The following is a 19,006-nucleotide window of genomic DNA, read 5'->3' as shown; positions in this document are numbered from 1 at the left end:
CACCTAGACAAATTTTTCTAAAAATGACAAGTAGGCCTTTCATTTTGTAGTGCAACCTACTCTGGCACTTATCAAAGTGAAGAACTGTCGAGAAAAAATTCTTTCAGGGGCACCAAAATCAGTTCTGGTGAAAATTTTTAGGGCTCCATTTTTCTGGGGCTTCCTTTCCACTTCTAAAATAATTCATTGTTTTATGTTGAGTTTCCTGACAAAACTACCAAATTGTAGACTAAGAGAAATAAAAAAAAGTTGACATCAATTCAGACTTCTCTTCCCAAGTAACATTGTTTTTGCCAAACAGTACCCTTTAAAATTAAAATGTCATAAAATGGAAGTGTACATGTAACATTCCACAAATATAGAAAAATTATTCATAAATCAATCTAATCTAAAATTCAAATAGATCTATAGATAAGAAGTTGAAATCATTCCACAAAAGTCCCATCGTAAATCACTTCACGATGTGCACAGCTCAGCCTCAATCACACTGCACGCACACTCAATCATCCCCAGCAGTGACAGCACTATAGAGCAGACATCTAGGCCGCCAGAACCGGGGGAGAAATCTTCCCATTCCTGCTAAACAGAATGCTTAAGTGCCAAATTTTTTAATGAATTCCAAAGGCAGTAGGACATCTCTCTAGTATAAATCATGTGAAACTATCAATAAATGTTGAATATCACCCAGAATTATTACTTCAGGGGACAATGAAGAGCTTTCCAGGTCTCTCAAAGCCGAATTCATCGTATTTGTTTGATACGGGTTGATGAAAATTAACCAGACAGTATCGTTATCCGAAGGGAATTTATATTAATCAATTCAAGAAAATAGCCTCAAAATATCATTTCTTTATCACTGCAATTAATTTTAAAGTATATGAAAAATATCTTTTGATGATTCAATCTTTAATATACATGATGAGTATTTTTGTAAAATTTTGCAAATGGAATAATAATTTCCCTCAAACCTCCAAATCCCCCTCCATTACAAATGGACTCTTCTCTTACTACATTTGGGGAATTACCCTACCTAATTAATCGTACTCCTCGCTCTGCGCTGCAAGAACAAACGTTGGCTCCACTCACCTGAAGAGTGTTGGCCTGTGCGTAATGACAACGTAATAGCAGTAACGTCAGATCTAACAATCGGTGGAAATCAGATTTTCGGATCGTTTTTTTGTACATAAAACATCCCTTTATAGGAAAGAAATTACATGCAAATTTAAGATAAAATATATAAAATTCAGAAATATCGTACCTTAGACCGCAGTTACTGTTATTTCCTTTCAAATGATGATCAAAACATAATCATCCTCGATCCTTTCGTTTGTCATCGTAAGTTGCCATCTTGGATGACGTCATCATCCTTACAGACGTATTTACCAGTCGCTATACATCGCGATTCGTACCATGCATGCCGCTCGCATATTCAACTAACGTATATGTACGTGCACGCTATCAAATTATTAAAGTGCGTTGGAAAACCGGCCGGCGGGCGACTACGCACGCGCAAGTACCAGGCTAATCTCGGGCTCAACACGCACTCCACATACATACAATTATGTACACACATTATCAAAATTGTCAAAAAACGTAATTTGAAAAGAAAAACCATAATGCCGTAATTTGAATGAAAAAACGTAATGATTACGGCAAAAACGTAATGGTTGGCAGCTCTGTATATGCTAACTCCATTTATCAACTAATTGGTATCTAAAAGAATAAAAAGCCCATAAAATGATGAGCCTCCTTTAAAAAAATACTTTAAAGGAAGACTAATATGGTGCTGATATGGTACTTCATAATATCAAATAATTTCCTTTATTATTACTAGGAGGATGAATAATATTAGGTCATACCAATTGCTGACACTTTCATTCACAATAATCAGCAGATTCATTTAGTATCGTATGCTGTTATCAGTGCTAATGATAATCAAATAGTTTCAATTTATTAAAGATAAGTGTACAAACCTTCACTATCTGACATTGCACTTTTATGAACAGCAAGCTGAACTCTGAAAGTAAAACAAAATCAGTAATAAAAACAAATATAGTGAAAACAATCATCTCCATGGACATTTTTGTTGAAATTCATAGAAGAGGTTTAAACCCAAGGGGTACATATATGTATCCATGGACTATGCACACCCTTTCATGAATTAGGGCCTATAACAGCACTTTTGTCTCTTGTTCACCTTATCCCCAGGTCATGCCTTGTAAAAAAGTTTACTTACACCACTCTTTCTATGCATGTGACTGATATTAAGACAAATCTAACAATCAAAATCATGAAAATAATACAGCCTCGCATTTATTGTGCAATATATTTTGCATTCTTAGCCTCTGACAGGGGCTGGATTCAGCTTCACTGCTATACAAACATCTCTTGGTAAAATGCACATCTACACATTGGTGTTACCAGGCAATGTAAAGCATGGATCACATAGATGTGATAAAGATATGCATATAACTGAGAGTAGTAGATAGGTAGAACAGCCTCCCAAAATATGGTTGTAGAGGGTGATATTCATATTGAAGTTGGTTAAGTTTTGGCACAATGCTGAATTTCAATACAAATATAGAGCACCTCCCCAAGCCGTGTTGATCATGTCAATGTCAACAGAGATTTACCTAGACCACAGGATCTGGGCATTGAGGCATCAGGTCTGGCTCCAGTTTCATAAAGACTTGTTATAACAAATGCACAATTTCTACAACAAATTTATACTATCAGCCAATCAAATTGATCGATTTCAGTAGCTCAAAACTGTTATTGCAAATTTGTTATTATAACAAGTTTTATGAAACAAGTCCCTGGGATTAGACATATCAGGTATGGTGTCCACAACTCAACCTCTATAAGAAACCCTATGACTCCAGATAATTTTGTTGATTAAATACAAATTTCCGATATTAACCTCATTGTTTTTCTGAGGATACTTACCTTTGATTCTCCAACACTCTTTGAGAAACATCAGGTACAGAGGGATATGAATGATTGACTGCTCTGAACAAAGCATGATCGACATGTGGAAAGTATCTGAACAGCAAACCAGCTCTGAATGTAAGAAAGACCAAGAACAGGTTATCAATCATTAAGTGAAAAATGAATCGATAATTGAACTTATAGTACTGTAAGAGATTTGGGTCAAAATGGGCTTTTCATAGTTACATGTAGATAGAAATTAAGGCCAGAGATTAAATTAGAAGTGACTTTAGAATATTGGTGTTTGGCTTCTAGAGGAAAAAAAAAACCATGCCTCATGTAATGGAATATATCGACATCATCTTACCTGGGAGGAGCTGTCATTTTTAAGATGTTCCTTAGACCCATACTAGGCAAGTCATCTGAGTAGAACATCTCCTAAATAAATAATACAAAGACAAGAAAAATTGAAAATTTTTACCACAAAAAATATGTAAAAGGTTAAAAACGTTCCCTGCATAAAACTCTAGTACTTCAACTGTACTTTTTATGAATTTCCTGCTCAATTTTGATTTAGCCAAGCCATTCAGTCTATAATCATGAATTAAATGTAAAGGTATATGTCCAAAAGTGAAAAAAGTTGCTTCTCAATTGAAAAATCTTAAAATCTTGGTTAGAACTTTAATATGAAATGGACAAGTAAGTATCAATACATAGGTGGGGGGGGGGGGGGGGGGGGGGCTATATCTGCGTACCTTGATACATTGTGGAGAGTACATCTACAAGTACTGAATATCTCCCCAAAAAAATAGAGGAAAAGTATGAAAATCAGTCTTTATTTTTTAACAGAAAAAAACAACAACAATGGTGTCCCAAGTTCGTGCATACATTCATCTTGTTACACACACTTTGGAGGTTCCTACACCTGTATGTAGGAAAGTACCAATTTATATTTGCATGAAATGCCTGGAAGTAAAGAATCTTCACCATTTTCATTCAATTTAAAAACAAAACAAAGACTCTGTTTCGGAGACTGCAATATAGTCTCTATAATATTTCCTAATATTTTGTACTAACAAGTGGAATGCCTCTGGCCGTCTCACCTGCATCACGCGATTCAATATAGCAGCAGTGCTGATTTTGAAAACTACTATAACTCGCACAAGATGTTCAGTGATACTTGGTTACTCTTATTTCCACGTTTTATGAACTAGACCAATACACTTATAGAGACATGATGGCAATTCAACAAATACCCCCAACGTGGCCAAAGTTCTTTGACCTTACATGACCTTTGACCTTGATCATGTGACCTGAAACTCGCACAGGATGTTCAGTGATACTTGATTACTATTATGTCCAAGTTTTATGAACTAGACCAACACACTTTCAAATTTATGGCTGTAATTCAACAAATACCCCAATTTGGCCAAAGTTCATTGACCCTAAATGACCTTTGACCTTGATCATGTGACCTGAAACTTGCACAGGATGTTCAGTAATACTTGATTACTATTATGTCCAAGTTTCATGAATCAGATCCATAAACTTTCAAAGTTATGATGGTAATTCAACAGATACCCCCAATTCGGCCAAAGTTCATTGACCCTAAATGACCTTTGACCTTGGTCATGTGACGTGAAACTCATGCAGGATGTTCAGTGATACTTGATTAAGCTTATGTATAAGTTTCATGAACTAGGTCCATATATTTTCTAAGTTATGATGACATTTCAAAAACTTAACCTTAGGTTAAGATTTTGATGTTGATTCCCCCAACATGGTCTAAGTTCATTGACCCTAAATGACCTTTGACCTTGGTCATGTGACATGAAACTCAGGCAGGATGTTCAGTAATACTTGATTAACCTTATGGCCAAGTTTCATGAACTAGGTCCATATACTTTCTAAGTTATGCTGTCATTTCAAAAACTTAACCTCAGGTTAAGATTTGGTGTTGACGCCGCCGTCGCCGTCGCCGCCGCCGTCGGAAAAGCGGCGCCTATAGTCTCACTCTGCTATGCAGGTGAGACAAAAATTGATGAAATTTCACTTGTAAATTTTTCCAAATGACTTTCTAAAATTGATCGTCCGGACACACAACAACTGGGAATACATATGAGGGCTATTAAAAGTGAAATTCACTCTTTTGAAACCTACAAAAGAGACACTTAACATTATTATTTTGTTCAATGAAAATGTAATGTGGCATGGTTCAGAATAATATTGAATTATTAGAGTTTTTTTAGTTTTGGAGGTTAGGTTTTAAATTTGGCTTAATGTGCAGATTTTCCATTGGAGCAATTGTTGATGGAGCAAATGTCAGAAAACCCTCTTCGCCCCATTCTCCCTCTCTCTCTTGTTTAGGTGACTTTGTAACTTATCAATGGCAATGAGGTGAAGATTATCCCATGGTTACAGGGAATATCAGCACTATCACCAATGCCAACTAAAACATGTATTTATGCACTTGTGTAATTTCGGCAATTAAACCTTGTATTGACCTTGCATGTGTCAACATACAAGGGTATAAGTTGCAATAATTACACTTCTAAAGAAGCCGAAGCTATTGATTTCTGATTCTGACCGTTTATTATGCTTAACTGTAAGCAAAATAACATATCTGTAAAATAAACTGTATACAAGTCACTGCCAATTTAATAAACATGCACAGTGTATCATGTACAGTGCATAATAATTTGGCTGAACATACATTTGAATAGGCAATGTAAACTATAAAATGTTTTGAATAAAAAAAAAGAAAAAAAAAATACCTTGAAAACATTCAGAAATGTATGAATTTCTTAAACATACAAAAAGCCGTAATCAATTTCTTTTACCAATGGGGATTTTGAACTGGCCATGTAGGGAATGGAATAGGGATATATGATACATGTATATATGATTCTCACTTTTTCATAAACTTTAAATAAGATTTGTAGGCTTGCAACATGTGCACAAATTGAAAGTATACAGAGCATACCTGCTCTCTGTAAAACTTTTAGAATACATACCAATTAAAATTGCTCACAAACAAGCAAATAGTTCTGTTTTAACATGTACAATTGAAGTACAGATACAAGTACATATAGTTAAAAGCGAATACATGTATTGTTTCCTACAAAGAAAAAGGAAATTATGCAGGTCAATGCCATATTACTCAGTGTCATTTTCATTTACAAGGTTAGTTGATAGGAGTAAAACACTTGTACATGTATAAAATGCAGTGATCTAGTCCAGTAGTGTTGTTTTCATCACTTGACCCTCTTTAGCCAGGGGTAACTGGGTCAAGTTAGTCTGCAAACACAGACTCATAATTGACACTTCAACCAATAACAGGTCTGGGGTGAAGACTAGACTCCAAAGAGACTGTCTGAGCATGGACCTACTATGGTCTGACTCTGAGCCAGTCACAGAACACAGTGAATCTTAGTCTCACTACTTCAGACTCTGCATTATAATGCAGTAAGTGAATACCAGGGGTCTGTGCCTGTAAACTAGGGTCAAGTAGCTGAGCTTATCAATCATCACTTGTATCATGGACCTACTGCTTGTATCATATTTGATGATACTCCCTTATCAATATCAACGCTGGAGATTTATATGTACTTTAGCATCTGTAGGCATATATGTACAGTTTAAATGACAGTATTAAAACACATTTGCTCTACGGGGCAGTAGGTGGTTTCAGACCGCCTCGAAGTTCGCCAGTTCCAGGTATTCTCTGATCGGGAAATTTACCCCGATCAGAAAATACCAGGTATTTTGGCGGTGTGAAAGTAAACTACGCGTAATATCCCCGAAAGAAAATACCCGATAAATAGTAGGTACTTGGCGAAATTACGAGAACTTTCGCGGGGATTTTTCCAAGGTCGTGGGTATTTTGGCGGTCTGAAAGCAAATTACGGGAACTTTTAGCCCAGCGTGTCGTTGGGTGCGGCGCCGTGCATGGGTTGCTGCTGGGCTAGTGAATTTGAATTTCGCGCCTTGCTGCTTATCAGACCATACTGCGCATGCTCGTAACTTCAGGAACTTAGCCCGAAGGGTATGTTTCAGGGCGGTGTGAATGCAGGAATAATTAATGGGTATTTTTCAGCCTAAAAAAGTTCTCGTAATTTAACGGGGATTCTTGTGATCGAGGCGGTTTGAAACCACCTAGTAAGGAGAGTTGAAAACGACTGTTTTATTCATTTTTATTCAAACTACCTACTGTATATGTAGCTATTACAAAAAATATTAAAACTGCTATTTTCGGCTCAACATGCGGCCACCATAGAGCAAATGTGACTAATGTGTAGAATCCTAGGCCTACATATATGGCTGGAAAAAAAAGCTGAAGAGTGTTGAAAAAAGGTGAAATTGAAAGAGCTCCCATACTTTGGGACAGAGGAAAGTAAAAATAAGTTAAAATTAAGCTGAAAATCAGAAGCAAAAATAGCTGAAATACACCAAAAAGCTGAAACCTTGTGCAACATAGACATTAATGAATGGATAGAAGATGTTCTCACCCTGCTGAGTTGTGCACATTGATTACAGCATCGACCAATGAAGGGACGCTTCATCTCAGATGAACCATTCACTGTCTGCGACGGAGGAGACATCTTGAATTTAGCAAGCTCTGGCACCAGGTCCTATTAGTGATGAAGGAGGGGGACAGACACACAAATAGAGAGAAAAGATTAAATGAAGGTGATAACAGGAGATACAGTCTTACTTGGACTGAGTTTAAAGGGATGCTGAGGGCTGAGAATATTTATATCTAAATAAATAGAGTAAAATTCACAGAGGAAAATGCCGACAATTTCATCAAATTTGGATAAGAAATAACAAAATTATTAAATTCTAAAGTTAAGCAATATTTTTTTTAAACAGTTACATGGACGTCACATCACCACATTCCCCTTTCTTACATAAAATCATAATTGTTTGATTTTTTCATACATGTGTAAATTATGTGTCTCCGTTCTGATGAAATAAGTTGCAGCAATGAATAACTAATGCACTTAAATAATCAGCTGTCAATCCAATTGTTTGAATTCTTGGTAGAAAATTTTTGAATAAATCTAATTTCATAGAATAAAGTACAAAAGAACAAGTGGGGATATGGCATCATCACCCCACCTAATGAATATTCATGATATTCATTAAGACATGCCTAGAACTGTTTCACTAGAGTTATGCAAATTTCAAAATTCAATAACTTTGTTATCTGATTTTGATCAAATTTTCAGAATTATTGCTCTGTGAATTTTACTCTATTTATAATTGAAATATTTCTTCAGCCTAGAGCATCCCTTTAAAGTGGGAGGTTACTGGTCAGAAAAACACCAATGACTCAGCCCTGTATCATTATGATTAATATATAATAATAATACTGATTACAGATTTTAATATATACACTATTAACATAGACACTAGTCAACAAAGTATATAATTTACTGCACTATATGGGAATCCTGGATCCCATTTCACAAAGACTTACTATGGATGCATCGTGGTCTAGAGGTTCTGCATCTCAGTTCAAACAGAGGGTCATGGGTTTAAATCCCAGCCTTGGCATGTTTTCCTTCAGCAAGAGATTTATCCCCACTGTGCTGCACTCAACCCAGGTGAATGAGTAGTACCAGGCAAGATTAATCGTTGAATGCTGCTGAAAAAGTTGTCGCTTGAGCAAAAGCTGAGGTAATAATATTGTGCAAATGTGCTTTGTATTCCGAAGGCAAAAGCGCTATTAAAAGCAAATGCACAACGTCTATACCGAGTTTACTCTAAGTCAATCAAATAATGATTTCCATTGTTAATAACTGTTATGCAAATTTGTTATTACAACTGTATATCAGCTTTGATGAAACGGCCCCCAGATCTGCTTGTTATTGATTTAAATGTGTTTATAGTTTTGATGTTAAGATGTTTAGAGATAGTACTTTCCTGACTTCCAGGGGTAGGATTTTCCAGAGTTTTGGGGCTAAACAAGTCAATTCTTGATCACATACTGTCACTTTTGTTCTGAAAGATTGATGGTACATGTACCTGTAACAGCATGGAATCCACTGAGCTCTGCAAGTTGCAACTATTTGTTTAGTTTGATAACTCGACAATTTTGTGTAGCCAGGAGCTTGACCAAGAAGTGCTTTAAATACAATCAGTAAGATTTCAAATGTTAGATCACGTAATGTAATATCCAAAATGTCCATTTTTTTTTATAAATGGAACATGGACAGTGAAAATATTTTCTTACTAATGATGTGTCTGACGATTTATCTCACACACAAATATCAAATTATTTTCAAATTTTTGAGAAAACTGCATTTACATTTATGTATAAAATTTAGATCACACTAAATACGGATGAAAGTCTGCTCATCTGTAACGTCAGAAAATCAAAACGAATTCATTAATTACTGTTATTCTGATTGATATAATTTCAATTATTATTACGCCTCACACCCTCCTTGTAAATATTTGTAAATACAGTAGTTGTGGCACATAATAATTTGTTTATTTGTTTTGCTTTTTTTCTTTGAGTAATCATTAGTTTTGACATTTTTTTTATATTTATGTATGTATTTCATATATCCAAAGGTGTGACAACAGCTCAAGCATCTACTTACATGTATATTATCATACCAATGCATGTCTGCAACCTTGGTATAATCAGTTATGTAAATGATCATAATTATACATTATTATTATGTAAAATTTAATGTATTCAATTTTGTGATGGTCACACTATGTACATTGTCATGACATGCAGAAACGAAAATAAATAAATAAAATATAAAATAAATTCTTTGAGTGATTTTCACTGAATGTTGACCAATATATTTCAGCAAATCCATCATATCATCAGGTTCAAGTTCCCTTTGAAACATATTACATTTCCATTTTCTCCTCATAAAACAGTTTGATTTCTCCCTGTGGAACAGTCATTGATGTACATACAATTTGTAATTTGATGAAAAGCCTCCATATTGTCAAATCTACAAACAATAATGAAATAATCATAATTGGCTCTCATGTACATCACTGAGCTGTTCAATAACTGTTTTATGAAAAATAAGTTAAAATTCAAAATGTCATAACTTTTTTTCTATTCTACATCAGATTTTGATGAAATTTTTCAGAGCTTGTTTGATTTCTCTCTTTTATTCAAATCAATGTTTTGCATGGGGTTGACTTGCAATTTAATCTGACATTATATAGCATATACATCCATTGATTATTTTACACCCACAATTAAACCTTGCATGGGTTTTTTGCACCAAATACAATTTCTATATTGGAGAGTCAGGGATCCCAATACAAACATTAATATTATTACAGTAATCCAACCTGTTTAATAATGATGAATTCATGAACTATCTTTTGTAAGATATTTTCTGGTCGTGTCACAGGTTATTGACATGTTCTCTCGTATTCAATTGCGCATTGAACTGTACTTTGACTTTCAAACAAGATTCCTGGCACTATCAGATATATCCAACTGAATTTTGGATGTCTGCTTTATACATGTACATGTAGCTGTGCCAACTATCATCAATTCATGATTGACATTATTATGAACAATTTACAATCTTTGAGGAGTTGATTTTTAAAGTTACAAAAGCCTGAAACATCTACAGGTATTATTTTACAGATAGTCTACATGTACACTTGTACAGTGTACATTATAAAGATAGACAGAAGAGGGTTATTTCATACACAGGAAGATGGGGTTTTTGTCCTTTATACAGTCATGAGTCAAACAATTACCACAACAATAACGGTTATACTTTCATGGTTGTCAAATTATCATTGTTTGGAGTTTTGATTCAGGCCTATTTCATGTATTTTGAAGCATATCGAATCCTATGGGACACTAACTGCGCGTGCTTTCCGCGCGTGTCTACCACTCTATGGAAATACCATTGGAAATTTCATGCTTTGTTAACAATTTTGTCATTCCTGAAAAAAGTTCCCACTTTTATCCTTAGTTCCAATGATATAATGCTGATGATATCATATTATTTCCATTAAATAATCCCACTTTTATCCTTAGTTCCAATGATATAATGCTGATGATATCATATTATTTCCATTAAATAATTGAAATTTTTGCAAAGATGTTAATTACATTCGTGTTTTGGGGTAAAAAACACCCCTTTCATATCAAAAATAGGATGAAACTCAACGTAAAATCCTACTTTATGTCACCACAAACGATTTCCCACTCGATCCAATTTCGCTTGATGGTATCTTACAGCTTAGTTTCCATAGGTGGTTTCAGACCGCCTCGAAGTTCGCCAGTTCCAGGTATTCTCTGATCGGGAAATTTACCCCGATCAGAAAATACCAGGTATTTTGGCGGTGTGAAAGCAAACTACGCGTAATATCCCCGAAAGAAAATACCCGATAAATAGTAGGTACTTGGCGAAATTACGAGAACTTTCGCGGGGATTTTTCCAAGGTCGTGGGTATTTTGGCGGTCTGAAAGCAAATTACGGGAACTTTTAGCCCAGCGTGTCGTTGGGTGCGGCGCCGTGCATGGGTTGCTGCTGGGCTAGTGATTTTGAATTTCACGCCTTGCTGCTTATCAGACCATACTGCGCATGCTCGTAACTTCAGGAACTTATCCCGAAGGGTATGTTTCAGGGCGGTGTGAATGCAGGAATAATTAATGGGTATTTTTCAGCCTAAAAAAGTTCTCGTAATTTAACGGGGATTCTTGTGATCGAGGCGGTTTGAAACCACCTATTGAGTCATTGTGCAGTTTTCTCTAAGCTTTACGATGATGTAAGAATGATGTTCATTGGTCAAACTTCGCGTTCGCGTTTTAGCTTTAAATAAACATGTGTCAGACCACAAGCCAATGGCAAAAGTTGTCATATTCGGGCCGGGCGCGTACTGTACCTAATATGCATATCACCATAGACAGCGCAGTGCATGCAGTGCAGCAGGCATGGGCCACGGCCGCCGTGCCCTAGCGCTAGCCGGGCTGCGCTTGTGCGACTGTGCGTGCGCCGCTGAGCATTGGCGCGCGCAAGGGGTCCAAAAGGCGTAAAAGGACTTGATATGTGAGAAAAATAACCCTTATTCAGGTAAAAAAAAACATGTTTACACACTTCTGTGAATCTTTACAGGGTAAATATACAAGGATCTACCCGTTAAGTTTACATACAATACCAATCACAAGGAAAACAGTTTCAAGAAAAGAACTTTGGTCACAACACTTCCAGGAATGGACGTTGCTTTTATGCATTGTTTGCATTGTTAAAGACTTCAAAATCAAATAAACCTTCTCAACATGCAATTTGAAAAAAGAAGAGCAAACCATGTCTCTATACAAAGTTTGTCTGCAGAACACTCACCAAATGCTTTTTATACAAACATGCATGCACTGTATTCAAATTTACTGAAATTTGAAAGCCAGAAAACCAAAAATAATCAAAGACAGCAGGCAAAATACATAATATTGTGATGAAACTCACAAAATTTAATAGAATGTAAATATATCACTACTTTATAATGGAAAAAATTCTCCCTCCCAAGTACCAAATTTGCTATTATATTTAACAATTAGAGCACCTCTGGCAGTTTCACCTGCATTATGCAGTTCAATATAGCAGCAGTGCTGGCTCTGAAAACAAAAGATGAATAATTATCACCAAATAATAATAATAAATAAATGACCCTACATGTAAATGACGGTGATCTAAACCTTGATCATCAGCATTCTGAAAATCATGCAAAATAAGGGGAAAACTAGGGCTTCACCCCCGAAATGCACAAAAGAGCACTGGAAGTGGAAACTACAAAAGGGACCCCTGGAAAATCCACATTTGTTGCAATGTTAAAGCTTATCCGATGTTGCAGATTGAGGTACATGTAGTAAGATGTGAAAAGTAAGCCTAAAAAATTAAAGATTTTTTTTGCCTGACCAGTGCGAAAAGATCAGTGATAGCCTACCCTTTACTGTCCAAGTTGCATGAACAAGGTGCATGTACTTTCTTAGTTATGATGACATTTCAAAAATTTACCACGAATAAGATTTCAATGTTGACGACGTGTCACCGCCTTAGGAAAAAAAATGACCAAACAATTATACAAGATATAAATTCACACAATGAAAATGTACTGGCTTACACGATCCAGTATTTTAGGATCGCATCGAGCAATCTCATAAAGTAAGTAAGACAGAATCTTGGAACCACCGGGATGTGATCCTCTCATTCATACACGTACATGTATCAATAATAAAAATGCATCTGGATTTAAAAAAAAAAATACTTAGCATCTACTGTGAATGGGACCCATTTACTGGACATATGAGAACCCTTTAATGATATTATCTAATTAACTGAAATTACATTGTAAAAGGTAAAATACTGAAATAATCTACTGAAATCTGAACTTTCATAAACAGGAGTCCTACTTTTCATTGTCAAACCTACACATGGTTGGTCACAATATCCGTTGATTGTTGAATGACAACCCAACTACCTGTGTTTATCTACAGTATTCTCCTGTCAAACTTCCTGAATTACTTCATTGATGGACAGTCATCATTAAAAGCAATGTAAACATTTCCAGGATTTTTTAAATAAATGCTTTAATTTCTGATTCCTAAAAATGTTTTTAAGAGTTGTGCAGTATAGTTCAAATGACAAAGATGTTTAGAGGGCCTCAATACATGTCGAGTGAAAAATCTCAACCAATATCTAAAAAACAATGAAGTTCTCTCTAATTTCCAATCGGGTTCTCTTTAAACTTCCAGTCATCATATAGCAATTTACAAACATGTTTTTTTTTTTCAAATGGTTCATTCAAGTATGGCAGTGAGTCCATACTTCGCGCGTGTCCATACTTCGTGGACGGTCATTATCTCAAAAACTAGCCGATATCCTTAAAATCTGACATCATCAACGTGAAAAGCGACCTAAAATTACCCTTTGGTGTAAGTTTCTTTAGGATGAGTTCAGTAATCATGAAAATATTGACAAAAGATCGGCAAATTTGTCACCGTTGGCGCCCGTTTTGAAGAAATCTGATATTCTCAACAAGCATCACGATATCACCATTTTGCAAGCAGAAATCATCAAAAATGTGAGTTAAATGTGGTACTAACTGATTCTATAGCATTTTGCTGTCAATCTGGTATAAATATTTCACTTTTTGAGCTTGAGTTTTTGTTTAAATCTCCACAAAAACTTTGGTCCGCGAAGTTAGGTCACACTTTTCAGAACGGTTTTCCAGCACAGCGCGCATTCGCCGATCGGAATAGAATTTTGAGATAGCGATACCGGCGAAACCCCTTGACCTACTTTACATTTTCGTCCATGATTTTATAGTTTAGGATCTTGCCGTCAATGTGGTAAATATTTCTTGAATTGGTTTTGTATAAATTATGAATATTTTGTGAACAAATTTAAGCCTGATGAATATTTTTTAAAAGTCCGCGAAGTTTGGACACCCCATCATATAAATCAGTGTAAATTTTGATTGAGACATGAGGTAAAATTCATATCTTCACATAAAACATACTTGCAATATTAGGAGAATCTCAGGTGATGGCAAAAGCCAGCCATTCGCAAGGTGAAAACTCTGGTGTCACAGATCGGAATCAAAGCTCACTCTGACTTGTCTCGCTGGTGCTCTAGAATTGACTTGATTGACAGTGAATGGTTTACTAAAACCGCCTCTCGCATCCGCACAGATTAACATCCTAGCATATAAGTACAATCCCTGTAATAAAAGATCATGTGGCCAGCTATTGACCAATCACACCAAGTACATGTACATGTAGCTATCCCAAATAATGTTACATCTCTTTGAATAGTAGCCTACAGCTAGCAGCCTAGCACCTCTCATTAATAAATCCAGATCAATACTTTCAAATGTTGAAAAGTAAGTCAAGGTACCACCCCCATTATTTAACCCTTCAGTCTGTCTCTCCTCTTTAAAGTAGATCAATATCCAGGTCCCCATTGCATCTGTTTAAAACTCCTTGGTAAAAGTTACTATTATTACCATTGCCATCCAATGGTAACTACCATGGTAACGCTAAAATCAACAACCAATCGAAATCAAGGATTCCATGCAAGTTACCATTGGATGGCAAAGTTACCATAATGGTAACTTTTATGCAATGGGGCCCATGTCTCTGGTCACATGTCATTTATGTCAGGCCTCTACAAAAATTTTTTTCGTCACTTGCCTTGTCGGGCAAGTGATGAAAAAATTTGCTTGCCTGATAGAAAAAACTGCTTGCCCTATTTGTTTTATAATTTTTTGTTATTATGACGGCACTACACTTATTTTTAAAGGTCATACAAAATAACAGCAATTGAGAATCATGTACAGTATAAAAGAACACACATTTAAAAGTTTATTTTCAGGAACGTAGGCCCGAGTCATTACATTTATTTTGATTTTTTTTCGCTATTTAAAAATGGGGCTTAACTTAAGGTTAAAAAAAACCTTCACTAAAAGTTGCTAGAATTTCATATTTTGCATCTTTAAATCCAAGAAATGGTTATCTGTTTGCCATATTTCCTTAGAATTGTTTTGATTTAGTTGGAAACTATAAAGAGAGCCAGTGAAAAATATTCAGCTCTTTATTGACTCTGAAAAAGATCGTTTTATGATGTTAAAAAAAAAATAATAATAAAATAAAATCAAAAGTGGAGGCTAAAATTTCACATTTTGCATCTTTAAATCCATGAAATGGTCATTTATTTTCCATATTTCCTTGATTTTTTTTAAAAATTAGTTGGAAACTATCAAGAAAATTAAGAATATTCACCTCTCTCTTGTCTTTTCTTCATCATTTTATGATGTTACACTCGGTCAATATTTTTTTTATTGTAGTCCCGCATGTAGACTTTCATGGGTTTTTTTTCATAGTGTTGCAGCATTGATCGTTGAGAAATGCTTGCCCGCACGTCATTTTCACTTGCCCCGGGCAAGCGGGCAATTGTGAAAATATGAATTTTATCTCATGTCTCAATAAAAATTTACACTGATTTTATACAAGAATGAACCATTTTGACTTTTGAGTAAAAACATGTTTGAGGACTGGAAGTTAAAAGAGAACCGGATTGGAAATTAGAGAGAACCGCATTGTTTTATTAAAAATATTGGTTGAGATTTTTCAGTCTAACATACATGTACATGTATCTATAGGCCCTTTAGATATCGTTGTCATTTTAAGTACAATTTTAAGTACAAATTTCTCAGGTTGAAAATCACAAGGAGTTGAATTATTTCCAGACACCCAATTCAGCCTGTTATTAGAATGCACCTTAATCACTCAATGACAATATTACCATTTAAAACCAAAGCTTTAGATGGATTTTAATGACAGGCTTTATTGTAACAGGGGCTTTTAATACAGTACCAATGTTCTACACAACGGCAGAAGTTGTAGGTCACATCAGCAGAAGGTGTAGGTCACATTGACAAGGTACTTCTGCTTTCTATCAAAATACATTCCACGCTCCAATAGTAGATCATTATTGATTACTGAATGTGAACAGTACACATTATGCAACTGATGAATGGCCATGTTAACCACAATGCTATGTTATGATCACAGAGCAAAATAATTGATTTAATGCCAATCTTAAGCTTTGGTTCGAAGTATAAAAGGTATCATCTACATGTACCACTCTAAAAAGTGTTGTTACGTATTCGATTGATTTTTTTAAAACTTTAAATGACTTTTATGTAGGAACCTCACTTAAAATTTTTTCTCTTTAAAAAGCGTATTTGAAAAGATATTTTTCAAATTCATTCAGTTCTGAATAGATGGATGGATGTTCAAGTGACCATGTCAGTGCACTCTTTAGTCTATTACCAGTGGTGTTTGCCCCACCCATTCATAATTACTTTTCTGCCCCTCTTGTTTTTTTTTTTAAAGAAACAAGCCCCACTGGCTCTTTGTAAAAAAAAAATATATGGAAAAAAACCTATCTGAATAAACATAATTTAAGCAAACCCGAGTTACCTGACTATCCTACAAATATGGATTATCTCTGTAATGAATAGAAGATTTACTATTTTAAAATGCAAATTTTACTCTCTAGACTAGCTAGAAATATCTAAATTGTTGAATTAACACTAGACAACATTGTGAGGTTGTCTACAATTCAACTTAGAGCCCTGGACCATCTTGCACCATTTTGTCATGTGGGCATTATGATCTGAAAGCAATATTGATAAAAACCTGGCTTTAAATCTTTGGTGAAGGTTACATACTGCAAATTACATGAATTCTAATCTTACAAAAGTGTGATAACCGAACTTTTTTCATTCATTGATTAAATGGGAAGATTTTTAATTCATAAATTGAGGAAATTTAGCACCCTCTCTTGGCGGCATCTTTATTTTTCTTTATTTTTTGTTTTTTAAAAAGGCATTCAGTTATTTTATAGAATTTGATTTAGTGACAATATATCACTAAAACTCAAAGATTTTGTGTCTACATGTACATGTAGGTCTCATCCTGAAAACTAAATCGGCCCACTCCATGTTACTGTTTTAAATACCAACAATGGAAAAAAGTGTTGGTATTTTACTTTTGTTTTGGATCTTGATCCCAACGAAAAATAAGATATTAATTTACAAAAAATAATCTACTATTTAACTAGAATAAATTCTATACCTCAACCACTACCAAATCAAGAATTAGGTGGCTACACATCTAAACAGGTCAATGTCCACGAGTGTTAATGTCCATTCAATGTGCATACATGAAATAAGTAAAAAAGTTGACCCATCAAATGATTATTCAGTTTTCATGAGAATGAAATACAATACATGTATGCACATGTATATCCACTGTGACCTTTGACCGTAAAACATAACATTCAGATCATTGTCACTCCTGTCTGTACTTGGACAAGTTTGAAGTTGATTTTATATCAAACGGTTCACAATATGTATGCACATTTCTATTATTACTGCATTATATATGTAGTTCTAAAAATTGGGGATTACTAAAAGTAAAAATTTAAACCATTGGAAAAAATATTTAATGTCATAATTTTTTCCATCAAAAATGAATAAGAAAAATAGAAAAGAAAGAGTATATATTGCCAAGGGGAGGGATACTTGATATTCACATGACTATATTGGAAATACATGAGGGAGATGGGCGATTTCACCCTCATGACAGCCAAAATCGAACCTAAAATTCCCCCAAAATGCCTGCTTTGGGGCGAACATGCTTTCTAGAGTTGCCCCACGATCTGTTCCAGACAATATATTCATTAAACTGAGGCGGAAGAATAATATTTGCTTTTACTGCACATTTACTTCCCCCTAAAAAATAGCCCTTCAAATGAAAGAAAATAAGAAATAGCCCCCCAAATTCTGCAATCCCCCTAATGTGGAAAAGAAAAATAGCCTCTATTTCCTACCCTGCATGGCTAGCTGTATGAAAGCAGATTCAACATTAATAATAGTAATAACGACATAAGATTTGTATAGCGCACCACTTTGCTATGTGCTAAAGGCGCTCATACACTATGAAAATTACCCCGGCTAAGCTACATGTAGTCTACCGATTCCGGTGTGCACAGCTTTTTGAGGAATTACTTCGTGCCGGTACCCATTAAAGGACAAGTCCACCCCAGAAAAATGTTGATCTGAATAAATGAGCGTGATCGGTTCATCACGGACGGACATTTGATAGATTTTGGAAATTTTGAAGGCTTGTAACAAATTAGGAATAAGATGAACACGGTTCTTTTGTGTTTTATAGAGAAGGGTAGGACAAAGTATGCTGAATGATGAAAAAAGTTTGTTGCCATGGTTACCTACAAACATAGATATCCAGTAAATGTGCCATATCACGGACGGACATGATAGAAATGTGGTTTTCAGAATTTTTGTACATTTTTATTGTTTCTATCTAAACAGCTTAACATTGACCAATAATTGTTAATGCAACTAACACTCAGGTATGTTAGCTTATAGGTTCAGCATATTGAATTCTTAACCAATATCAAACTTCTGAGAGAATTGCAAATATTTTCCATCACGGACGGACATCTCCGACGGACACAATTAAAATACATTGGAAGTACCTTGTAAGAAG

General features: G+C 35.1%; 1 protein-coding gene across 1 annotated transcript in view; it reads right to left on the bottom strand.

Moving 5' to 3' along the window:
• LOC129273143 (glycerol-3-phosphate acyltransferase 1, mitochondrial-like) overlaps nt 1-14,793 on the bottom strand; it is a 38,569-nt gene extending 23,776 nt beyond the window's left edge. The window contains exons 1-5 of the mRNA XM_064107568.1: nt 14,449-14,793; nt 7,437-7,559; nt 3,296-3,366; nt 2,947-3,060; nt 1,974-2,017 (exon numbers count right to left, since the gene is read on the bottom strand). Coding sequence (XP_063963638.1) covers nt 1,974-2,017; nt 2,947-3,060; nt 3,296-3,366; nt 7,437-7,529 — 322 coding nt within the window. The 5' untranslated portion in view covers nt 7,530-7,559; nt 14,449-14,793. The remainder of the gene's footprint in view (nt 1-1,973; nt 2,018-2,946; nt 3,061-3,295; nt 3,367-7,436; nt 7,560-14,448) is intronic.
• Nucleotides 14,794-19,006: the final 4,213 nt, after the last annotated feature.

This window comes from Lytechinus pictus, chromosome 12, assembly GCF_037042905.1.
Source record: "Lytechinus pictus isolate F3 Inbred chromosome 12, Lp3.0, whole genome shotgun sequence".
Classification (NCBI taxonomy): domain Eukaryota; kingdom Metazoa; phylum Echinodermata; class Echinoidea; order Temnopleuroida; family Toxopneustidae; genus Lytechinus; species Lytechinus pictus.
This window is presented reverse-complemented; position numbering and strand designations above follow the sequence as displayed.